The sequence below is a fragment of the Amphiura filiformis genome, chromosome 4 (assembly GCF_039555335.1).
Source record: "Amphiura filiformis chromosome 4, Afil_fr2py, whole genome shotgun sequence".
In the NCBI taxonomy this organism is placed as follows: Eukaryota; Metazoa; Echinodermata; class Ophiuroidea; order Amphilepidida; family Amphiuridae; genus Amphiura; species Amphiura filiformis.
Window position 1 is genome coordinate 52,671,597 of NC_092631.1, and position 27,769 is coordinate 52,699,365.

Below are 27,769 nucleotides of genomic sequence, written 5' to 3' on the forward strand. Positions count from 1 at the left end.
ATGACCAGCGCCTTAGACCGCTCGACCACGAAGGACTTGATAGTGTCATCGTGAAAATTTAAACATATAATATTAATAAATCGCAACTTCATTACTACATCATATTTTGGAATTTTATCTGCTTAAAACATTAATGTGTATTATAATAAAGCTATACCATTATTTATATTGTTGAATTCTCAAGCGCATAGAGACAATTAATACGAGGGTCCTATGAATAGGCCTACATACACAATACATAAAATCGATTTTATGTGGTTTCCCGCAGTGGCGGAAGTTGTATTACGAAGTGCATCCGAACTCCATTTTGAAGCAAATGCTTTTGACAAGGCATTGGATTGTTCCAGTTTGCATCCTAAATCCACATTAGACCCCTAATTTTATTTACGAAATCAAAAGATTAGATTATCATAACAACTAAACGGTAATCTTTTGTCGGGTCTAATGTGAAAATTACATTAAAAAATTACAGTTTTTACAGAATTAATTTTCACTTAATTCCACACAAAAAATGGCGTATATAAGATTGAAATAAATTCTCTACCTTCTATACTAGATCAATTGTGACGCAAGTTGTTATCAAAAATTGTTGTGATAGATGTACAGTTAATATTCATATATTCCATTACCTAGCTGATGGTACAGTTTTTACACAGAAAATATTTATTTGAAAAACCTGCCACTCGGCTTTTTCCGGAAAGGTCACAGGGTCGCCGTGACCTGTGCAATAATTACAATTAAAATTTTTCTTATTCTAACAGCAAGCGTTTCTAAAATGCAGTATGGCGAAATGTGGTGTAACTGCATGGTGGCATCCATCATCGTATATTACCCTGTATTACATTGTTTGCTACCTGTGAATTGCAGGAATGTGTCAAATCGGATTTTGTGTACATTTAAAATGCCAAGTAAGAGACAACATACTTTATAAGATTTGCATTTCCTTTAAGGGATCGGATTACAACGTTTGCACGGTATTTATGTGGGACATGAGAGCACATCAGACACACTAAATTGCATTCTGAATATGCAAAATGCAATTTGGTGTGTCTGATGTGCTTTCATGTCCCACCAAAAATACAGTGCAAACGTTACTGTCGGATTCCTTAATTAAACAAATCTTTTACAATTCGCAGTTAGCACAGAATAGAATGATAACCTTGAAATGATATCAAACCGACATTCAGTGTTGCAATATCAGCATTTATAATGTATGATACTTTTATTAAACGGTGGCATGTAATATTGCCCAGCATTCACCGATACATATATCGATATTCTAGATGTCCTACTTTTAAATACAGATATCTTATTGGCCTTGTTTAAAGGTTTTATTTTATCGTTTATTGTAATGTAATATAGGGTGTATCGCCATAAATGTCGCAATCCAAAGAAACAATTACAAATATAAGGAATATAAGGGAATTCCTATGGAATAGAAATCATAATTATTACTACAATCAGTGGCTTTTATTCCGTCTCATTTCACCCCAAAATCCATAGATATGGTGATTTACATTAAGTAAAAACATATTAGTTGGTCCCCTTATCCCTATAAATAGCGCGGCGTGATCAATACCTCTTGAATGTATACCTATGGCTCAATGTATAGAAACTGGATCAGGTGAATTTCGGACCCATTACATTGACTGTCCCTTTAAAGTTAGCAACTATTTTAAACTGTTGCGATTTGGTGTTTCACAGTATCTTGCGAACGGTAGTGGGCTTTGGTAAAATTTGCATTGATCAAAGCGAGCATGTAGTTGAATTCAAATATCACAGATATACTTTTGTAGGTCCTGTGGTACTTGAGTTATGTTGTAAAGAGGGCTGAAATCACATCACTTTTGTAAAACGTGCATAACTCATCAACAACAATAAGTATATGATTTGTAGACTGAACTTATGCCAAATATCAAGGTGTTTTTTCAACAATACCGTATATTGATTTAGACAAAGATCTTTTCCGCTGCCTCGATAAACAATACTTAGTCAACCCTTAACACAAAAGCTCTAAATCAATCACATCTAGTCAAAAAACAATTTAAAATGAAGTCTTTTTTGAGTTTGGTATGTATGTGCTATGGCTATGTGTGGTTATAGTGCTTTTAATATAATTATGAAATTCTTCACATACTTATTATTATCCTTAGCTTTAATGGCGACTTTCCTTGAGCATTAAAAGCATTACATTTGCTGTTTGTTTTGACTTTATTACTGTTATTATTAGAAATGGATCTATGTAGTCATTATTGGGTGAAGTAAAATCGTAAAAAAGCAATTTTGGAGACACTTGTGATTGCAGAAAGAGATTACAGATGTAATATAGCTACTTTTGCTATGATTCCAAATAGAGTTTTAAATATTTATGGGAAATGATACGACTATATCATTCACAGAAGTGCAGAATATAATATTATTGTAAGCGATTTAATATCCCCTTTGAAATAAAGATAAATATTAAATATCTGCCATTTAAATTGAATTATTAAACATGGTCCAGGAATATAGCACGAGTTATGCTTTATAAACGTTTTGTAGATTACACTTAAATTCATATACAACAGGCAACACATGAGTGTACATTTGATGCGAATATCGCATCCTGTGTAGAGTAGCCCACAATTACAATGGCATTGGTTGATATTTATATCGGTGGATGGCAAGGTCTAGATGAAGAGAATCCTGAAAAAGCGTTCGTTTAACTATGCAAGAGGATGGTATATATAAATGGAGTTATTTCTAAATTTTATCACATACCAAAGGCCTTGTTTTCATTAGATAAACAACAGCAACAGTATGCCCACACAACACAAGGTATTGCAACATTACTGAGAAAAGAACAATTCCGCGAACTGGAGTTCTCTTCATGAAATAAGTAAGATTAGGCTAACAAATGAGATGGAAGGTGTCCCTTGTGAAAATATCTAGATGCCTTTAGAATGGTTGCCAAATGGTTTAATAGGTTTCTGCAAGGTAAAAATGGTTTCAAAAGAAGGTTACACGGAAGCGGAGATTGGACGAAAATAACAGTCAAAGATGGCTGACGTCTTACATTATTGCAATAATAAGGTCACGTGGTTACCCAATAAATGACATAATGGCATTTTATAAACGTAATGAACACACAAGATAATACTTTAAGTGCGATTCAAGGTCATCCAATCCGGTGTCTTATGGGCTAGCCACGTGACCTTTCTTGCCACTAGACTTTGAAGGATCTTTGTCTTTTAAGGCTGGTAAATTCTTCCACCCAACACATCCGTGAATCATTCTCCCGCCATCATTCTTCCCGCCATCGTATCTTGCAGAAACCAACTAAACCATTTCGAGACCTTTGTAAAGGCATCAGGACATTTGAGATCAAATCAAGCAAAATGAGTCGGATGTCGGGATTATTGATCTTGAGATAATCAATAATAGTATTCAACTTCCTTTGTATTCCACTATTTTGAGCAAAACTAAAATGGCCATATCTCTGGAACCATAAGTCTAATTATGATGGGGTTTTCAGCAAAATAAAGCTCGCGGAATGGATTATATATAATGAGATTGAAAACTGAATTTTGATTTTGATCGACATCACTCATTTTGCTTGATCGCATCACATTTTGTAGATTAAAGTTTCTCCGTCTCTGCATTCAAACGTATTTCCGACGCGTATTTCCCCCATTGTAAACACTGGAATATGCGCATGATGTCACCACAAGTGATACATTCCAACCCATTTATTAGCTTAATCTTACTCATGTGATCATTTATAAATTTTCCTAACAAAAAACATTATATAATGTCAAATTCTAGAACTAGACAATACCAACAGCTATCACACTAATACACATATATTTTAAAGCTATTGTTAAGATAAATGTTCGTTTCTATATCAAATTATTCATATTTTTCTGCTTTTTTTGTGATAATTTTTATTCTATGAACTGTACACTTGAGTGTAAATTGAGGGCGCTATTTACATATATTTTCAATTTAATTTAGCCAAATACTAGTAATATGACTTATTCCTTACATTTCATGATACAAAGTTTTTTGAAAATTTGCTTGTCATTTGTTAGTCTATTTTCTGATGTTCTAATACTATTTATTATACAAGTTTCTATCCCTTGCAAAGATGCAAACAAGATGAATAGCGCCGTCATTGTTCAACTTTTCTTTAAAATGAAACAGTTTTACATTACATCAAACAACTATCAACAAAGAACATTTCCATCATATGAACGTCACGTAAAATCGACAGGATCGTATCAATACTCAACTTACTCTTCGCCGCGGAATTATTCTTGTTGCAATGCTTTTGTGTAGTTTGTTTATATGAGCGAGATTGGTAAATTCGTTTTAATTCGATTTCTTTTGTTTCTCTTTAAATCAATATTAAACTAAACATCCTGAATGACCCGCACTCATTTGTTTTATTTTATTTTTTCAGATCAAATCCTCCAAGTGAGCGAGAGATCAAATCAGCACAATGCAAGTGCATGTGGTTATATTAGCCTGGTTAGCTACAGTGTGCCTTATGTCCTGCTACCACACCGCCTGTGCTACAAACCTATACGACACAGACAGACAACAAATTCTAGATTCATTAGAGGTAAGTCAAGTGCATGTAACAATTATATTGTCTACCATCTCTTGGCTTGTGCTACAAACATGTAGGGTGGCACACACGCACACAGCAACCTTTAGATTAATTCCTTCTCATTGCCTGTGCTACAAACCTATACATCACACACTGACAATAACTTTTCTAAGATTCATAAAAGGTAAGTAAAATACCGTGTGTCGTATCGTCTACCTTCTCGTCACCTGTGCCACAAACCTATATGACACATACAGAAAACGGGTTTTGGATTCATTAAAGATCAGTTAAGTTTAATACAACGTACCATACTTTCTGCCATCTCACGGCCTGTGCTACAAACCTATATGACACAGACAAAAAAACACGTTTTATATTCATTAGAATACAGTCAAATACAGTGTGTCCTATTTTCTGCCATCTCATCGCCTATGCTACAAACCTACAACATATACAGACAATAACCTTTCATCAGAGGTAAGTACAGTGTACCGTATTTTCTGCCTTCTCATCGCCTGCGCAACAAACCTATACCACACAGACACACAGCAGCCTTTAGAAGTATCAAAGATCAAGTAAAAGTCTAATCTTACTGCCTGTGCTACAAACCTACATAACACAGACAGAAAACATGATGTAGATTCCTTAGAAGTCAGGTAAGTCTAATATATTCTGTCATATCGACGCCTGTGCTACAAATCTATACCACACAGACACACGTGAGCTTTTAGATTCATTAATTTTCTGCCATCTGGCACATACTACACATCTACGTGTATACAAAGTCAGGTATGTGCCCTATTTTCTCGTCGCCTGTGCTACATATTATAATACGGCACATATAAACACACGGGTAAGCTTAGACAAAGACAATGTGCCCCATTATCTGCCATCACATGGCCTATGCTATACGACATAAACGCACAGCAGCTTTTAGATTCAAAAGATAAGGTAAGTTAAGACAGTGTGTTCTATTTTCTGCCACCTCATGGCCTGTATTACACACCTTTACCACAAAGATATACCTTTATAGATTCGTTGGAGGTGACTTAAATACCAGGAGCCCCATTTCCTCCTAGATTAGATCATAAGCGGTAAGTCAACTCCAGGGAGTCAACAACGGTGTACCCTACATTCTGCCATCTCATTGCCTGTACTACAAACATGTTTGACACAGACACACAACAGCTTTTATATTCATTAGTCAAACGCAGCGATGACTGTGCTACCAACCTTTACGACACAGACACGCAACACAATTTTTTAGATCACTAGATTAGTACTAAAGGTTGTATCAAAAGTGTTTAGAGCTTTAACTCATATAATTCGCTGATTATGTATTGCTATTTCATGTTTGTTGTACATGTTTTTGTACATGGAAATAAAAAGTATGGAAATAATTTTGATAGAATTATGTTAAGGGCTGGGGTATGAGCGACCTTGAAGTACCGGTATCTGGAGAGGGGAAGCAATGAGTTACCCCAAATCACAGCGGCAGGTAGTGACTGGGCCGCCGAGTGCTAATATATGAATACATGAATTCAAAAGCCACCTAAGTCCATGCGAAGTTATTTTGAGAGAAAAACCCGTGTATCATTTTAATTCCTTCAGATAGAGTTACCTGGTCAATATGGTAAGTTTTACGTGCAAATGAGTGGATTAACCTGTATTAGGTATGACGATTAGCATGTCAGGGACTTCGTGGGGTTCATTTTAAATTTTGGACTTAAGTGGTTTTTGAATCATATACAAAGACAACAATGTTAGAATGAGATTACCACTAGTAAGATAATACAAAATAAAGCACACAGGTATGTATAATGTTGATAAGCATTCTGCCATGTAATATAAACCACACACTTTCCTTTATTAAACCCATTTTTTGTTCAAAAGTCATTCTCTAGCAATGAATGTGTTACAAGTGAACTTTTATACATACTGGATTTCAATCAATGTGTTACAAGACTCAAATCATGGAATTGGGTGATTCTTTCATACATGCTATTTTTCACATGCCCAATAGACACAGAGAATGAATTTGAGTTGTTCTTTCATGCATATGACAGGCCTATGTATAGCAACAATTTCCCATGCTTAACTCAATTTGGCCAAAGTATGGACTTAGGTGGCTTTTGTATTCATATATTCAATTATATTTATTTTGGAAGGTTCGTGTTTGTTTTAAATTTTGGGGCGTTTTTCCAAAATTTGATATTTTTGGTGATATTTCAAAAAAGCGACATGCCAAAGACAACTCTTTGGGCACATAGTTTGTTATTGTTATTGCAGTTCTTTTCCACATACCAACGTTAACATTCGATTGGGTGATTTACTAATATTATATATTTTATGACTGCAATTTGGCGTTTTCAATGCGTTTTACACGTATCATGAAATTAACGCAAATATCTAGTCACGCTGCTTATAGAATTTTTACCTGATCGTCGGCTTTTGCAGGCAACAGAATGCAGACTGGCTCACGATAGATGTCGTATTCCTCTATGTGGTTCACTCATTGATAAAATGAGTTTGCATTCCTTGTAACAACACCCACATTGCCGTCTGGAAACCGGGTCTGGTACTGATTTTGGGACAGCCAATAGACTTCAGCGCCGTATCAAATCTCATAAAAACCACACGACTGACGACTATGTGTTTATGTTTCCCGCACGAGAGCTTGTGTCTACATCTATTACTATACTTCTTTGGAAACGTTGACCTTTGACCATTCTTTGTATAACGCCCTGATATGACCTTGATATGTTCGCTTGATTGGGTACGTTATAGCATCCATTTCATTGTTAGGACTTGGTCAGTAGATAATACTTGCAGGGATACAATAGTTTAACATGGTGTGTGAGCATGGTGAAAGACTCATTATTGATTAGGCGCGGACATATTAAAGGCACAGGTCCTTTGCGTGTATAGCAGAAAATTATAATAGAACTTGACAACTTGATTGATTGATCGATTGATAGTCATTTCACATTATATTCCTAGTTTATAGGCCAATTTGAATAGCATCGTACATTAGATAAATAGACCTATCAGTATTAATTTATTCTATTCAGCAATATCAAGGATTACTATCAAACTTCTCATAGCTGATTGTCAGTTGGCTCAGTGGTAAGGCAGTAGGTTTTACAACACCGAGGTCCCGGGTTCGATTCCCACCTCTGCCTATTTTTTGCAAGGCTGAGAAAAAATGAAATTTCTGGACTGCAAACTTATTTGGCGCGCGATCTGAGCTGGTCCTTTTCTGGTGGCTGTGTCTGTTACAGGCACACTCCCTCTGCATCCAAACCAGGTTCACGCTCATTACACCTCCCTTAAAGAAACGTGTTACTACTGCTCACCAGATTTACCACAGTTTACTCTAAATAAAAGATCTGTGTTGCGCTATGTTTTTATCTGGAGAGGCAATGCTGTATTTTAGTGGCGCCTTTGTTTTAAATCCGAAGTATATAACCCCCGGGATATAACCTTGTCATTTTACGACATCGTAGAGGTCTTACGATTATACTCTTTGCTGCCTGCGAATGCAAGGAGATACAACCACCAAATGAATGCATCGAATCACGAATTATGGACATCCTCGTCCACAAACCCATTTTATTCCTTTAAACTACAAAAGGGAATCATTTATGTCGCACATAAGAATACAAGCAGGTCACGCGATATACATATACACATACATTTATTACACAATTATTGACAATTATGTGATTGCATAAAATGGTTCAATGTTTTAAACTCCCTAATGCACTCTTAAAGAATACATAACGTTTTTGTTACAGAAAAAGCAGTTATAGAGATACCAACTATTATTCATTATTATTATGTCTCGTCAACTAATAAAATCCTTTGATATATATGTTTGGAACATGATCGACAGAAATGGGGTCTCTTATTGTTGATTTGTATTGTTTGTTTAAAAATAGCTTTTATGCATAAAAAGGGAAGTAAAACGCGAACGGAGATTCGATATTCCGCGTAAGGCTTTATTATTTAGTCATTTATTGGGACTTATATTGCTAGTTGATCAGCAGTGACGGGACGTGATGTGTAGATTGACAGTTGTTTTCTAATCTTATAATTGATGAACAATTAACTGGGCCATATGGAAGAACAGGGGAATACTTAAATTTTCCCCTGAATATGGACCCAGTATAAAGAAGAAATAAACAAACAAACAAACAATTTCAAGGGTCTGGCATGTCACAAACTAGAAAATGCTTTTTGTCACCAAGAAACGCAGTGCTTTTTGTGAAAGCTGTTGAATGGTGACTGATTTTTCGTCTCTCAGATTGTGCTATGACAAGCCACTTAGTGAGAATAATTCAATTCTTTGCTTGTTTTCAAATCAAATCTTCCAGAAATTGCGTGTAATTACTGCTATAAAGGATTTACACTTTGTGTATTGATAAGTTGTTTTTCGCCTTTTGCGGGGTAGTTGTTTTTGTTGATTTCCACGCGATTACCCAATTGTAATGACAAGGACATAGAATTATCAATGCTTTCAAGCAATTAAAATTGCTTGAGTGGGATATTTATCGCCAAATCTGTTGCATTTGTGCAACTTGGCTGAAATAAATCCGAACATCTCTAGAGGACAGCTTTCAATATATTTTAAATCACCGTGTCTTTATTTCTTATAATATAGTGATATCCTAATTTGAATGCTGTGAATATTGGTGCATTTATATTTGAGTCCTTATTGTTTTAGCAAACAAATCGGAGTTATCTGCCGATCTTTTAAGCTATAGGGTTAGCCTAAAATGTCTTGAAAGCGCAATATATTATTTGGAGCAGCACACTCTTAAACTGAAGGATATGCCTACCTCTTAGCCTAAAGATTTGCGATTGATTGCTTAGCAATGGCTTCGTCGTATCTTGTAGTGTAACTAGGTACAATCCCGCTGATTGGCTTACACTCAATCACTCATCGTCAGCCACTGAATTTAATTCACCATTATAAAGACCCTTTAGCAATTTTCTTTAAAAGCCAATTCCAAATTCTATTTCATTGGACAGTTACCTACTTCAAAACAGATGAAATTGATGTTTTAGGCTGACGTACTCGTAAATCCAACCAAAATCCTACATTACTTTACGTATAACCAAAATCCCAAAACACAAGACAATTATTGTAATTTAACTCCAAAATAGCTATCATCGTTTACTTTTGTCCTGTTATTTAACACTTCCCTTTGGACCTAAACGTAAGACCTTACCCTTAATATTATATTTACTTTATAAGTTATTTCTAGGAATAATTAGAATAGAATACTTTCCAAGGGATTTATTTTGATAAATTGGGGTTTGGGATGTAGTTTAAACTGTTTAACGAATAAAGGGGCGCTATTTACCAATAAACGATAAGTTTTACAATACTAGATTCTGCATGTTCAAATTACATAACAACAAAAACATATGTCATGTAATTTATATTACCAAGTTTCTCCAACTTATACATTCATTCAATAGATTATTAATTTTGTTCTTTCTATGTTATTTAATAACCCAACCTTATATTTGATGGTTGCATATATTTTTCATAATTATGTGTTGGAAACCTGTTTTAAACGGGCATGTTTCAGACATGTTGAAAATCTGGTATTTTTCCAAAATTTCAACACAAAAAAGATAAGTTGGGAAGCCCATCTTACTTTGAGAACATACACTACTCGTCTCAGACAAACAAGAAAAATGTGCCGCCAGAACGTTAGGAATGGTCAAAATAACACATTGAAGTAGTTTCAATTAGTGCACTTGTAGAATTACGTGAGGACGTTACAAATCCCCGCAAGCTTTATCTCTTTACAAATGTACATCTACAATGATGTAGTAAAGTCAAGATGCTCCTATGAGCTAGTAACGAGCACGTTTCACGGAAGAACAAGTGCCTGTGTCTATGTTAACTGACGCAATCCAACGTGGCTCGGAGCATATTGCGATTGTAAAATAATTTTATTGTGCTCTTGGCAATAGTTTTCAAGTAATGTTTTACATAACATTCTTTCATTACCATAGTAGTGGATTGTTCCGCTTTCATCCGCTTTTCAACCTCATACAAGGCTGTGATTATACTCTAGTATTAAGCAAAGAAAGCAGATGTGTGTTAGGTTTACATTATAAAGAGCCCTATAAGTGTAGATTTTGTTTGTATGAAAATATGTTACAGTTTGCTTAACATCGGTGACAACTTTGTATTATGTTGTCAATGAGACCTTTAAGATCAACAAATTTCTCTTATATTTCCTACATCGGTTAACTTATATTGTTGCTGAACCGTGAGTGTATCTTATTTACTTCCTTACTTACAGACTGACTAACCATTTGGTCTAAAATGGGCATATCTCGAAATGCCACTAAGGTATGACCCTGCAAGTGATGTCAAATGAGAGAGAAAAAATAAAGAATGTAATAAAAATATTTTCCCATCCGGGGGTGGCACTCATAATAAGCCCTGGGTCAATATTCATATGGGTCCTTTTTATATCTCAAAATGTGTCAAATAAAAGAGAACAAGAAAGTAAAGAATATAACAAAATAATTTCCCCACCGGGGTCATACCACCCGGGTCAATATTGCCAAGAAGGTGTAACCCCCTGAGTGGTGTCAAATGATAGACAAAAAAGTAAAGAATATAATTGAAATAATTTCCCAAACGGGGGTGACAAAAGACATGGGTCAATAATTGTGGGTTCTTTTCATATATCTTGAACTGCCAAGAAAGTACGACCCCCCTGAGTGGTGTCAAATCAAAGAGGAAAAACTACAGAATATAACAAAATTACTTTCCCCACTGGGGTGACACTTCCTTATAAGACTTAGGTCAATATTCCTATTTTGGGTCCTTTTCACATATCCTAAGAAGGTATGAACCACCGGGTGACAAATGGTACCACAATATACTACTGAAGCTCCATGGTTCAGCTTTGGTGCGGTAACCGCTCCAGTTGAAATGAATTTGTATAAAAGTAAAAAGTATCCGAACACTTAAAACAAGACCAATATCTTAATGACACTAAACCTAAATTACCAAATAAAGCAGTTAATAAATGGAGAATTTTGTTCCGCTTATATTTTACCTAATTCGGTTCGATGTGAGTTTATTTTCTCAACTTACACCAATTTGACTTACACTTACTTGTGAGCACAATACGTGATTGCTGATCTGTCATGCGGTAATGATCCCGTTACAAAAGCCGGTAGGAATTGCCCGGAAGGAAGAAATATCCCAAATGTGTCACTCTTGAAATTATTTGTTTTTCCATTCAAATTGATATAACTTGAGGGATAAAGTCGCATCGAGCGATTGAGGTGTCAAAATAGGCAAAACAAAATGATCCATCTATTGATTACTTTATTTGGTTATTTACGATTAGTGTGTTTAAGGGGGTACTACACCCCTGCCCAATTTTGTGCCTATTTTTGCATTTTTCTCAAAAATTATAGCGCATTGATGACAAGTAAGATATGTATATTATAGGGGCAATGACTACAACTACTGCACTGGAAATTTTATTTCAGCACAGACAACAGTTGTGGACTTACAGTCAAAAATGAGGGAAAACCAATATTTGATCAATAAATCAATAACTACTTGCCTTGAGTTGCTGAATTTTCAGTGCAGTAGTTGTAGTCTTTGCCCCTATAATATACATATCTTACCTGTCACCAATGCGCTATAATTTTTGAGAAAAATGCAAAAAATAGGCACAAAATTGGGCAGGGTGTAGTACCACCTTAAGATATTACATTTGTATCAAGTGCACGGATACTTTTCGTGCGCAGTATACATCAAAACAATAAACAAATTGTGATCTGAAAATGACAATTAAATTTGTTTTTTTATGAAACTTGCCTACGTCTGCATATTAATCTTCTGACTCATATAAGGATAATTTTAATAAAATGATAGACATAATGCAAATGTCACCAACAATCGCTACAGTGAATTAACCGGATTACATCTAACCAGGGATTTGAGCCAACTATTAAAAGTATCCCAACATTTTCACACTGATCAGCTGATAGTAGGATTGGAACTCTTCACAAAACGGAGTTATAAAAACACATTTTGTATGTTAAGTTCCTATTTCAACCCCTGTTATCGAGCCACATATCAACAAATTTGGCAGATGGATAAATGTTTTTAATATCATCAGTTATTTAAAGACATGGCAAGAGATTGATTAAGTTAAGAGGCTGCGTTCTTCTTATAACAGCTTATAACAACGAATTCAGACTGACGTTAAAGAGGAACATAAACGATTAGTACCATTAGTTTTACATATTCCCATCAATCTTCGGATTTTGGATTTGTGTCCCTTTCTTATCAACCATGTAAAATATTACCATGGTTACGGTCACCATGTCTTGATTTATAATAAACACAGCCAAATTAAAAAGTCGCCACTAGTTCCATCCCCATTTAATCAGAGTCTGATGAGTTTATGGCAAAATAATTTAAATGATAATTTTCTATACACTTTCCTTCGAAGGTTGATACCAAATGTGATATCAAAAGTTTAATCATCAAAAGTTTAAATTCGTGCAATTTTAAAAATGACATAGGGAGTTGTATCACGCGGCAGAGCTAGCGTGAGTGCCAAGAATTACGTCGCCTGAATAGGCTGGCAGGTTCCTCAACATCTACACATATACATGCATTTGAGAGGTCTAATTTCATTGTCATTAAAGGTTGACCCATGCATGTCAAAATACAAATCAAATACCCCGCTCTTTTAATTGTGCGCAGGCAAGTGTACAATAATTCCTGTACGGGTTGCTTCGGGCCACATAATAAGCTGATACTTATAGCTGATAATACCGTAACACGAGTGGTGTGAAAAAGCTTGACTTTTGTTGCAATGGATATCGTTGGACTTCTCCACAGATGCTCCTATTTTCAAAGTGCATACCATTGCAAGCGTCTTCCGTCGGGAGAGGTCACTGGTGCTGGAATCCATCATGGAACCCAGATATTTATCGGTGACATAGATTACACAGCCTGATTCTCATTTTCGTCTTATTTGGAATGAGAAGTTTGGTACCACCTGAAGCCTCTAATCTTTCATGGAGAAGATCTGAGCAACATATGGGCAGTGGGTGGAGAATTCAATATTTTGTGTGTTTGTGGGGTGGTTTAGGTGAGCGGGTGTTAATATTATCGTACACAATAATCGATATCGCATTTCATTAAAAGATAATGGGTTTCTGTTTCCACTCCTTTATTTCCTAATTACTCTTTCATAATGTAGATATCCATCGGTTCTTAACTTTATCAAAGAGCGGGATGCTCTGTATTGCGAGCGCAAAAAATATGTATACATCAGCGATTAGCAATATTGATCAAATTCTATGGACAAAGTAACGCACATTTTCCTCTAAATAATAAAGAACGTAAAGAACACAGTCGTTATTGATCATCAGTTTTGGTGCTTCATTAAACACGTGGGTAGTTAGTTAACTCATTGCAAATTACGCCCCCATGAGTGCGAAACTTTATTCTGTCTCGTAGAGTTTTTGAAGTACAAGTTTATTCCAAATTATCTTGACGGAGTGCATCATCAATTAGAAATACCCGTCATATTCCGTCTCCAAGTCAAGGTCATCATGTCTACGGAGACTTGAGATCCTTTCAATATACTTAATTCACTTACAGATTCGGCAGTGGGTTGTTTCAAGTCCTTGGTTTACAAATGTTTACAAACTCGCAATCCCTGGTAATTTCATTCATGGTACTGGTCACTGATGCGTTTCCAATAAACAGCGTTACTCATACTACAGCTGTCAGTACCCCTCAGGACCAGTAGATAAAAATATGTGTGTTTGACCAGTGTACATTTCTTTTGTTACATTCCCGTTACACAGTAGACAGGAAATTTTCAATTGACGTATATTTTCAACAAATTTACTGTGATTTTGTTTTATTCAATCCACTAGCACAGATTTTCAAAGTTATGTGAACATTTTCATTCGGGAAAAAACTACAGGCTTTTTTTTGGAGTGGGTCCTTTACAAATTTCTGACTAGATTAGTAAATCAACATCAAGAAGGATGGTTGTTAACATGATTTACCGAAGTTTAAAAGTTTAAAAGAGATACAGACGGATTGATTATATTAGGTCAAGCTATGTAACTAGCAGCCAAGCACGTTCAACGGAATTACAAATGAAAATAAAAACAAATAAAACACTTTAAGTGAGCCAGTCCCTCGTTTCAGGTTCTAAGTTTCAGTTTCTCTTTTGTTCAGAAACCAAATATCAGGGGATTATAAAGAGGGGCAGAATTTGTCTACAATCATAAACTGAATTTAGTCTACATCGTTGAGCGGAAGCGATTAGATTTTACCCAATGATGTAGAGCGATTTTTGTTGCGTTGGGGAAAGCGCCACTACCTCATTGGTCAACCACTTTTCGCTCAGTGATAGTATAATAAATTGAAATTGGCGGAAGTATAGAATGGCCTATTGTCATGATTCTGCTAAGCTCTTATCGGATACATATCCACATTTGTGCTTAAAATGTAGACAATTATATATAGGTCGGATATCAATCACGCGTTGCCATGAGGCATGGGTGCTAGAAATATAAGCGTCATGAAATTTGTATGAGACATAAGCGATGCATGATGATAGAGATGATTTCATTATGAATCATTTTATTGTCCCCGAAAAGCACAACCCATACCTCTTACCTAGGCTCCCTTCTCCACTCACCTTTATTACCTCCGCTTACTCCTTTTCCTCCCCGGGTTCCTCACCTCCCCAGTGTCCGCTTCTCCTCCTCGCTTCTCCCCCTACGCTCGATATCTCCTGCACCTACACACTATTCTACCCCACTCTCCCCTTCCTTCCATTCCCAACTCCGATCACCTCTCCCCTCCCTTTGTTTCTTTTTCTCTCTCCCCACCCCAACAGCCCCCCACATACACACCCTCTTCCCCCTCTCAATTTTCAATCGATCCTCGTGTAGGCGATATGAATAGAAACTTGAGCATGTTCAGTGTCTATTCTTTTGCAATCTCGATAGCAAATATTTCGATAGGCTATACTTTTTCACAGGGAAATAAGCCTAGGCTTATTGGATTTTCTAGACCATGCTTTTAAATATAGATTGACATGTTCGATTGCCCTGCTCGTGAATATTGCACTGCGAAATTTAAACATTTCTTTTGTATACGTAACTTCACGGTTGTTTGATAGCCTGTACGTCATTTTCAAGAAAAGGTGAACACTGTTGGCGCTATTTATCTTAAATCGTGTTTTTATCTTAACAAGGTTTAGACACTGGTATAATGGCATTAAAACATCAGAAAAAGAGTAACAAATAGCAACGAAATTTTAAAAAACTTTTTATTATGAAATGTTAGGAATAACTTATATCATTTGGCTCAATTAAATTTAAGGTATATGTAAAAAAGCGCCCTCAACTTGCACATAAATATACAGTTTATAGAATAAAAAATACCACAAAAGAGCGGAAAAAGATAAATAAATTGAAAAAGAAACGAAAATGAATGTTAACAAGAGCTGGAAATATATGTATATGTAAGTTAGTGTGATAGTTGTTGGTATTGTCCAGGCCTAGAATTAAACATTATATAAATAATGTTTTGTTACAAAATTTAATAAATGATCACATCAAACAACTGTGACTTCAAACCAAGCGATTCTGCGTTCACGCGGTTATGTAACAAACTGAAATTAAACCCGATACTGCTTGCTACAAGTTTTTAAGTTTCTAACAAAGGGTACAGACAAAGATATCGATAATGACGTCAGTCAAGAGCTTAGGCAGGATAATAGGAAACTACGTGACCAAAACCAAAACCAATATTGAAACTCATAACTTGAAACGACCGAGTGTATATATTTTGGTGCCATGGTTTGATCTCGTTTGAAACATCATTTGCATAACTTTAAACACATTTAAAATATCACAGCAGGTTATAATAAATAACGTTATATCCCTGTGTGTAAAAGACGTATCTGAAAGGAAAGAATGCTCTAGTGTAGCCGAATCAATCGCGAGAAAGGGGACCGATTTAATCAATCAATGGCTGAGTGCAAAGAAGCTCAAATGCCAAACTATGCGTTCGATCTTTGATTTACGCATACCAACGGAATGGTGTGAAATTACGTAAAATATAAATTTCAATCAATTTAAAATTGAATTCCCACACATTGAGATGGTCTTTTATAGTTTACCAATTCGAAATCATGTACAATTTTATATGTTTTGTAATTATTTCTATGTTAGCCGGAATATTTTCAAGCCCTTGAAATAAGATACTTCCAACACTTTGCCATTGACTGGTATAAGGTTATTATAAACCTACTCCTTAAAAATTCTTATTTCCCATGGAAATGCAGTGGAGGTGTTAGCATGGAGCTCCGTTCAAATCAACAGTATCTGAGACCATGTGACATGTTACCACGAAATGAGCGCAAAGTCGCTAGTTGGTGGTTTTGAGACCTTCCAATTGTTGAGTTGACGTTCTTTGTTTGAAGACACCTGTATAGTGATTAGTAAGTGGTGCACCTTTTGTGAATTGGGACATAATATGCTGTACTCTGTATTCAATTCTAGCCCCATTCATAAATGACATAACACTGCCAATACACGTGTCTTCAAGCAAAGAACATCAACTCAACATTTGGAACGTCTCAAAACTCCCAAATTGCGACTTTACACTCATTTCATGCGAGCATGTCACATAATGTGTTTCAAGTGATAGTAAAACACATTGTGGATCAATTATGATGCCCCACACCATGCCGTCAATCTGTCTCGTCTTCGCAGATCTTATTCTGTAAGCATATCAAGATAAAGTGATTATATATGATGAAAGATAAGCGTACTGGTCAATGTTGTTTGATAACTTTCAATGAAATCCGATTCGATGGTATTATTTATGTATCGTTTACCGGTCATAAGGCTCATAACACATTGCAAGAAATCAGCGTTCCTTTATATAAGCAAGTTTTTCAGTCACTGTACTGCATATGTATATTGGATAAAAACTGTTGCAACGCTTCGTATATTTATGTTGTGATTGCTTTAAAAATTCCAACGATCCGTAAGTAGCGAGACAATTCTTATAAAGAAAAAATAGTGCAAGATATATTTAACTGCATCAATTTGCATCAATCAATCAATCAATCAATCAATCAATCAATCAATCAACTGATCGATCGATCGATCAATGTATAGTTTCTTTATAGATGTACATGCTGGGCTACGTTGCTGTCAATATAACTTTATCTGAATTTAGAAGAACCAAAAAAAATTGTCTCTTCCCACTACGTCATAGGTATGTGCATTAAGCTTGATGAAGGCTTGTAACAAAAATCATCGTTAATTAGAATTGCTTTCTGCGTGGTATATTGTTGCTTGCCTAGGGCGAGTGACTGTCAACTTGACCCTGATGTTGTTTTCTATTTATTCTCCTCAACAAAACTCCTCCAGTTTATCCAATGAAACCTTGATAACGTCATCGGGGTGATTAAACGCAGAAGTAACAGAAATTGTATTTGCTGTATTGGTTACATAAATTACATGTTATGACCTGAGTATGAGAATGTCCATAGTCAGGGATGTATCTGGGCCATCCTCTTCCTCCTCTAAAAAAGCGATTTTTTATGACTTCTTGGTGATTGTGATATATATTTTTTGCAACATTTTTCGACTCCAAGAGGACATCCCACCTAGAGATTCCCCCATAAATCCCAATAGATTCGTATTTGCTGCACAATTTTGGCTAGCGAATCAAGCTGGACATTTTCCAGGAGCACCCCGTCTCCCCACCCTTTCGAACCTGCACTCGTCCTATCCATGGTTTATCATTTCTCTTCAATACTGATCTATATAAATGGAAATATTCAAAACAATTTTATTTATATAAAATTGCAGATTCATACGTAGTGATAATAAAATGAAAGTAATTTAAATTAAACTCGCTTATCGGGAGCGCTTTCAAGGAACTTCCTCGTCATCAGCCGATGTTGTTGTCTCTGATGTATTTCTTGAAACGGCTAATGACCATCAATACGCAAGACAATAACATTAAATTCATCATGGAGGAAGAGGAAGACGGGCAACTCATTTCCTCGATACTCGTGAGGGTTATCGATGGCAGTGTGAAGATTAAAATCTTCAGAAAACCAACACCGGCACCGACCAATATTTGAGTTTCGAGTCGCACCACCCACTGGAATACAAATTAAGTGTGGTCAGAACGCTGATTCATAGAAGCGAAATCCGTCTGATAAAGAGGAGGGGGTTTCGCACATCAGGTCGGCGCTCTGCAGTTGCGGATACCGAGACTGGACCTTCCTACATGCACGTGCTAAGAAAGATAAATCCAATTCGCAGGAAACTTTGTCTGAGTCCACGAGTAGGGCCTTTACTGTCACCTTGCCTTACATTGAAGGTACCTCGGAACGACTACGCAGAGCGTTCAATACAGCAGGTGTTCTAAGTGCATTTAAACCTCATCAGACATTACGACAGACCTTAGTTGCACCAAAAGACAAGGTCGACAAGTTGAAACAGTCGGGAACAGTCTACAAAATTACATATTCTGATTGTCACTCCACATACATCGGTGAGACCAGCAGGAAGCTTGTAAAGAGACTTGCGGAACACAAGTCAAAAGCCGCTGGCTCCAAATCGGCCGTGCAAGAACACGTAAAGAAAAAAAGTAAAAAACCAAACAAATACTAGTAGACTGGGACAATGTAAAAGTACTGGAGAAACAAGCAAAAGACTTTCCCAGGAGGGTCCTGGAAGCCGTCCAGATCAAGAAACAAGGACATTCACTGAACCGAGACACAGGGTGATCCTGTGTGGGACAACCTGATCAAACCCAGCAGCACCAGGGGCAGGACTTTCCCGACTTCAGTGACGTCATCGAGTGTGATGTCACCTGATCAGGTGGGTCTCTAGCCGTTTCCAAGAAATACATCACAGCCAACAACATCGGCTGATGACGAGGAAGTTCCTCGAAAGCGCTCCCGGTATTAAAGCGAAAATAAACAAGTAATGTTGAAGTTTAATTCAAATTACTTCAATTTTATTTACATTGCACTTTTGAAGTGCTCACAGGGACAAATTTAAATATAAGTTGAATGCTTTTATTACACATTTTTATATTATGTTTCATCTAAAGTCATTTTGTCCAATGCATTTTATAGTTGGATTCAATGCAGGAAGTGCAGACATTTATGGCTGTCTGCTAAATCGGTAGAAATTTGTATTTGATCTAAATTTAATCATTTTGTTCAGTACGTTCTAAGTTCATGCATAGCCCTTTGCCCTTCTTCCTGCAATATTCATTCATTCATTCAAAGATATTACATAAAAAATAATATATACAAACACGGTACATATGGAGGAAAAGGCTGCATGGAAGACCAAAAAGGTCTGAAAGTTTGCCTTTCCCTAAAATCAAATGAAATTAACAAAACAGGGCAACTTCACATAACTTAACCAAAAGATAAGACAAGGGGAAATGCTCGCCGAAAAGACTAATTATAGTTACAGATAAGTTTTATTTTGAATTGATTGCGGAAATGTTTTGAAGCATTCAGATTTTTATCTAAATAATTCCAAAGAATGGAACCTCTTATCCGTATGGCATGATCAGAAAAACTTTCTTACCCCACAAAATCCAATTCAGTCTCCTTAAATCCGCCATTTGAGGCCAATTCACTACATTATGAGCGCCATAATGTAAACTAATGTAAAACATATTTTCTGTCAAACAATTATTTTACACCATCTCCCGATACACCCCAATTAATATTTAGCCCGTGCCGTTTATGCAGACCTCTACCAGACCAGTCTTGGAATTTTGCAAAAAAGATTCCATAGTAAATGTCAAGTCTGTATTTTAAGTTTGATTTAGGCCATTTACATATCGTGTCTTGTAGTTATGTAGCCTATGTCAGAACATTTGGTAAAATAATTATCAAATAAACAGGGCAGCTCATTTATAGAATGTACCTCATTCCAGTGTGTACATATCTTCAACTTTTAATGTTATAATTGGCAAACAATGGCGCTGTGTGGTCTCAATAGTGACAGTTTGCCACCGTTCATATAGCCCATTTTTTAATTTTTTTAATTTTATTTAAGTAAGTTTTACATATTTCATAAAGCGGGATCAGTGCAATTAGATTTTTCCGCGCAATCCACTTAATTCATGTCAAATTTCATCAAAATAAAAATATTGTGGTTTTCTACTTGTTTTCTAACAGTTTGGTCATGGGTACCTGACAACTTTGGGGTACCTTGCACATACACTGTTCTTCAAACCTGTGAAGTCGTCAAGGCACGCGTAATTCTTTAGCCCAACATACTATAAACTGATTTTGTCCAAATTATCTGTTTATCATTGCAGTCTCTCGGTATTCTCCAGGAACCAACAAACGATGACACGTTGTTATACACAGCAGACGACGCCTACAGCAAGAGAGCAAGCCACGATACTACTAGGAGATTTTCAGTTTGCTATGACCCTATCAAATTTAAATGGCGACGATGCAGGGTAAGTAGTGCAACAATATTTATGATGGAAATATTTCAAATCACACCAAATGTATACAATTTTGTAAATATCTGCACGATTTTGTTTATAATGAAAGAAGTCGGAATGCACTGATACAAATACAAATATTTAAGCCACTATTTTGGATTTGTTTGTTAGATCATTTTACGTAAGACAATTAGTGCATTGCTGTTCGCATGGGAATGATTCGCAACTGACATTGATAGTTTAAACCTGCTATTACTAACACTTCATTCTTATGCATAAAATAACTCACTTGCACGTAATTTAATTTTCGTATGCATCAACACTAGGCCTTTTTGACAAACGCGGATTGGATTTTCAGATAGGAGTGAAAAACACCTTTTTGGTCATCGGCTTAGTATCAAAACTTAGTGGTAACTCTGCAACAGGCAAAATACATTACTTGAAACTTAGTCCTAAGGTTCTTGATTTTTAATTGGTTAGGGATGTGTCCAGATTTTTGAGGGAAACGTTTACAAAAATACCCTATCCAAATCATTGCGACCCAAAGTTACACCTAAAAGCTTGAAAAGTCCCCTGAATCAGCGGGTTTGTAAGGGGGATGAAATAAAGGCAAACCAGGCAACACCGATGTGCCATTCAGAATAATAGGAATTGTAAAAAAATCCAAAAACAGGAAAATCTTTAAACGTTTATAGGTCATTCAAGGGTCCTAGCTTAACGTACCAGTTACGCTTCCTGTATACTCTTAATTTATTTATTTTATTATTCTGGTTTCCTCTAAACTCGCACATCTATAAAATATTAGTTGAGCAAACTGGGGAATAAACAAGACGTTCTGTGAGAAAGGCACCTAAAGCACAGGGCGCAATTTGTTATATTTTGGCTTTTGTATTCATGAAGCACTGCACACATCGTGAAAAATGCACGCATTCTGTTCAAAAATTAAAGCCAAAGATTTCAGTATTTTACTCTCTTTTGATCTGGCAAGCGACCACAAGAACGAATGAAACTTCCGAATTGTGAAAACAGAATTAATATTTAATGTACACTTTGGTTAAACCTGCAGGCACTTTATATTCCTCGATCATGTTGATTCAACACTTTGTATAAAAGGGGAATTGTTCGCCCAATGTTAAGGAGTACTTTTTAAAAATTTACTCCTTACTCTTCGTTTTATCATTCTTCAAATCCAAATAGCGTGAGTACGTCCCATCCTGGACTCAAACGTTACAAAAGATCATAATTTAATTCAATTGATAGAGAGAACAAACAAAAACAGTTGTTCATTGCCTTTATACAAGATTGCCTGTTGGATGTAAATACTTCCAAGGAGAGAACAAACAAAAACAGTTGTTCATTGCCTTTATACAAGATTGCCTGTTGGATGTAAATACTTTCAAGGCCGGAAAATACAAGAGCATTAATATTACTATGTTATCTGGTTGATGAAGATGCATATCTGTCTTAACGCAGTTGTTCTGTAATATAAACCCCACTAGCAGGCGTCTTTATAGTGGAGTTAACTGTTACTCTTTCCCATTAACAACGATACTGACATCACCACTGTTTAGTTTCTGTTCCTGTTGATAGAAAGATGTTAATGAGCATTTTTGCTTTGATATCTATGTCACACGCAGCAAGGAATGGAAAGGGCCCGAAATCAGAAGCAATAGTGTCATAAATGTTCATCAAACCCCGGAGCAAACCTCAGTTTAAGGTATATGCTGTGTGTTTGTGATATTCCGTGTAGCGACTGCTTCCAACGCTAAAATGCAAACCAACAGCGCAAAATTACCCACCCCATTATTCAAGGATGTCAAACAAATTATCATTGTCTCGAAATAACAAGAAAGAAAGAAAAAAAACACTCTTGTTGTTTGCATCATGCATGCTAATTTAAATGCATGGAAAGATGAATACAAAGAGACATGTGTACAAATTTGACATCCTTAAACTCTTTACAGAGCACCAAGATACTAACTTATGCATAAAAATAAATGAGTTAAATAAAATTGCATAATCAAATCTGTGTATAGATAATCTCGCTGTTGAAGTAATGATGTAACAGGATTAATAATCATAGCGACAGGTCCACACTATTTGTGAATGCATCGCCCTGCACTTTAAACAGGCTTCACTCATCACATATCAGTTAGGACGCTGGACAACCGATTGTTATTGTTCTGCAGGGCTCACTCAGTCATTTAATAAGGCAATACAAACGATCGTATTTGGTATTCAAATGAACAAAATTTTGAGTTACACCTTTTCAGTGTAAATTTTTTTTCCCTGCCAAATGAAAAGCAATAATTTTCATTTTTTCAGTAAATGTCAGGAAAAACTGTAATGCTTGATACTGTAGTTTTTTTCAAATCTTAGTGTTAAACTTAGTCGTGAAATTCAGTCATTTAGTGTAAGATTTTCGATTTTGATAGGCTTCAACTCTGCCCGCGAGCCTTTTTTTTGGGTCAACCTTTTAGCTTTTCAAAGTAATATAGTTCGCTAAAGAAGGATTTTTCCCAACTTTCTAACGCATATCACCGTGAGCGATATATCATAGTTTTGTCAGAATTTCCGTTTTGATTCCATAATTTTTGACTACCAGCTGAAAATTTTTCAAATCCACGCGTGAAATCTTAGGCCAATACTAGCATTGTGGATCGATATCTCTGGGTGCCCGGCCTGGATACAGTGTTGCCAGAACTTCAATATAGCAAAGAAATTACCTAGTGTTTCAATTGTCATGAAGGTGACTGGGTATAGTGCCTTTAGTTTGTGTTTGTTTGAAATTGCTTAAACCCACCGAAAGTCATAATGAAGCAGCCAAAACAATACAAGGTTAAACATGGAAGTTTATAACAACCTATTATAATGACCCAAAGGAAAAATCATTTATGGCAACAATGAGCCTTGCATTGTAAGTCATGGTTAAAATGTGTTGAGTACCCACCCCACCCCATAGGCCTACATAATATTACATACCGGTACCTTATAATATTTATATAGCACGGCTATAGCTATACATTTAGAAAGTAGGTCCTATAGCGCTAAATTATGACAAATAGGCCTACACAAACCCGAACGCAAGTCTGAAGGGTGTAATGAAAATGCCAACCCGCGATGGGGGGGGGTCATTCAAAATTCACCTGGAGATAGGAGGGACAGAAAATTAAAATCCCCTCTAATAACACGCGAATTTTTCTAGGTTTGGACAGTGGATTTTCCCATGGACCTCATCCTAGGTAAATAAACAAACAAACAAACAGACAAAATGGTTTTCATAATCATGGAATCCATAGCCCCTATAAATTGAAATTGCAGGCTATCACGGGAGCAAATTTCCAAAATTCACCTCATTTACCAGAATTGGGGAATCCTGGTTTTCAATGGAAAAGGGATCTGGTTGACAACAATTGAAATATCGATTATTTCTGCTGGTTGCTCTCGAGATAAAGTACTGAGTTTGACATTTTCGGAGCATGAAGGGAAAAAGGGTAAAATAAAACGGAAATTCTGACAAAACTATAATATATAGACCCACACGATGTGCTTTACAGAGGTGGGAAATATCTTTCTTTAGCAAACTATATTAGTTTGAGACGCTAAAAATGAATTCCGTAAAAAGCTCGCGGGCGAACTAAAGGCCTATAAAAATCAAAATATCACACTAAAAGACAAAATATGATGCTTGAATTTTAAAACCAAGAATATAAAAAAAAAGTATATCCAAGCACTATGTCTTTAACTGACATTACTGAAGAAAAAAAAATATTGCTTTATATTTGACCGAGAAAATAAATTTCATAGCAAAAAGGTGTATCTCTGAATTGTGCTGATTTTAACATAATATCGATCGACTTTTAGCGCGACTATGCATGTCTAAAGAATTGGTTGTCCAGCGTCCTAACTGATATGTATGTAATTCGATACCGCTCTTTTCAAAGACACTAGCCTTACAGGTGTGAGTAATCAGCATGATGTGATATTCTATATAATTACGATCCATGTCCTTAGCCCTGTTTTTTGATAATCAATGGTGCAATGCAGAGGAACAGCGTAAAGTCAAGTGCAGGGCAATACATAAAAAATGGTGTAGACCGGTCGCTACGTTAATTAATACTGTTGTATCACTATTTCTACGGCGAATTGAACACAAAATGATATTGCAATTCACTATGCTACGGAAATACAGGACTTCTTCAGATGCCTGAAGAAGCCCGGTGTTGCCAGATGCAGCGTAGCATAGTGAGTTGCAATTTTATTTCCAGTTTCTGATACAATTCGCTGTAGAAGTGACGTAATAATCGGAGTAATTATCATAGCATTAGATGAATATATTTTTGAATAGATCGCCCTGCACTACAAGCAGGTTGCACTCATCACCTGTCTGCAATCATAGATTGAATACAATACCGGTCTTTTCAAAGATATAAATGATTAGCATTTCTTTGACATCTATGGTTCATTACATAGATACCGCGTGAACGTTGTAGTGCAGGGCGATCTATTCAAAAATTATTCATCTATTGCTATGGTAACCTTACGTCACTTCTACAGCGAATTACAAATTTTATTTGATCTAATGGATGAATGATATACACCAAGTTAACAATTTGACAATTAAAAACCCGGCTTTTGTGTTTAACCTATTACAATCTATTTAAAATTCGTCAAAGAACAATTATCATAATATGTAAATCAATAAATTAGACTTGCATGTTGACATTCAGTGCCAAAACGTTGCTTGAAACCCGCTATGCATTTGTCATAACAACCTTGTCTACCTAGACTTTATTCCATATGGATTTTTGCATGTACGCCTTTTGGAAGTGGATTGAAGCAACCTCACGGTCAATTTTGCGAAGAAACAGGCTGGGATATGGCACTGCAATACTATAATAAAAGAAAGTATCCGAACACTTAGAACAAAGCAATATCTTAAAGATACTAAACCTAAATTACCAAATAAAGCAGTCCAAAATGGAAAATAAAATTTTATTCTGTTATTTTTGTACTTAATTCGGGACGATGTGACTATATTTTCCAAATTTTACCCAATTTGAATGAAAAAACAGAGCATTTCAAAAGTGACAACGGTTTTACACGCTAAATTATGAGCGCAGCAAATGATTGTTGATCTGTCACGCGGTAATGATCCAGTTACATAAGCCGGTAGGTCGGTAGGAATTGCCCTGAAGGAATACAAATCAAAATGTGTCACTTTTGAAATGCCCTCTTTTCCCATTCAAGTTGGTTTAACTTAAGGGTAGACGATTTTCATTACCTAGATCAATATATTATTGAAAAATAACACCTTGATGTTTTGCAAAAGTTCATTCTACAAATCGTATACTTTGCAAACTTGCTTAATTTATTGTTGTTAATGAGTTATGTACGTTTTACAAAAGTGTTGTTGTTTCAGCCCTCTTTACAACGTAACTCAAGAACCTCAGCACATTATAAAAATATATCTGTGATATTTTAATTCTACACGCTCGCTATGAATTGAGCAATGCAGTTTTTGCCAAAGCTCACTACCATTCGTAAGATGCTGTGAACTACCAAATCACAACAGTTTAAAATAATTAATAACCTTAAAGTTGCATCATGCCACATGAGGTGTCAAAATACGCAAAATATACTTATCCATTTATTGATTAAATGATTTGGTCATTTAGGTTCAATGTCTTTTAGATATTGCTTTTTTTTAAGTGTACAGATACCTTTTATGAATATGATTTGATTTATGCACGTGTACTCATTGATTTCTCCGTAGTCCACTTGCCCATCGTACATACTTGAGCTATTACATTTATACATAAAACCCCGATTTGTATTATTTTGTGCACAATTGATAGATTTTCCACATGTGATCTTTATAGTCACCGTACTCCCTCTTTTTGCTAGCTCCTCAAGTGAACTTCTGATTTTCTGATTGTTGATAAACTGCTTAACACGGGCGTCTATGTTGAAAAATGCAAGAAATGGATTACACCTGTAAGTAGATCTTGCTTGTGATTGATGGCCCAGATCTCGTGATAATATAAATCATTTGTACCATGTGCCATTACCATTGACTACAGCGTACACAATTATCTGTAGAATTTGCGTCGCTTTGTGTTGGCGCGAAAGTTTTAAAACTCTCACTTAATGCATAGAAGTACGTCTCGTACTTCCATGCTTGGTGCTTGCGGTTAGATTTGATTGATAACATCATAACAAATATATATGGCGAGTATGATTGACAGTTAGGGACAAAGTTCCCGGGCACAGTCCTGCTCAAAATACATTGTCGATTTTTTACTCGACTTTTCCGTAGTCCACTCCCCCATCGTGCATACTTTAATTACATTTATAAGAAAACGATTTGAAATAATTTGAGCACAGTTGATCGATCTGGCTGAATTGATATGTCTTGGATAACATGATCTGAAGTCCAGGTATTGGTGTGTGTTGGTAACTTTATAGAAAATATCTGTTTCTAAATAGCTACCTGAGTTTATTTGAACGGTGATATCAAGGAAAGGAATATTTGAATTACTGGAATCTGTTTTGAATTTGATAGAATTGTGAAGATCGTTTAAGATTGAGACAAAAGTATCAATATTGCCATTGTCGTTGTTCGA

The 27,769-nt window shown here is 35.9% G+C and overlaps 1 protein-coding gene across 1 annotated transcript in view; it reads left to right on the forward strand.

Moving 5' to 3' along the window:
• Nucleotides 1–27,769, forward strand: part of LOC140151058 (uncharacterized) — a 122,275-nt gene that overhangs the window by 76,861 nt on the left and 17,645 nt on the right. Inside the window, exons 2-3 of the mRNA XM_072173257.1 lie at nt 4,442–4,603; nt 21,009–21,155. Coding sequence (XP_072029358.1) covers nt 4,481–4,603; nt 21,009–21,155 — 270 coding nt within the window. The 5' untranslated portion in view covers nt 4,442–4,480. The remainder of the gene's footprint in view (nt 1–4,441; nt 4,604–21,008; nt 21,156–27,769) is intronic.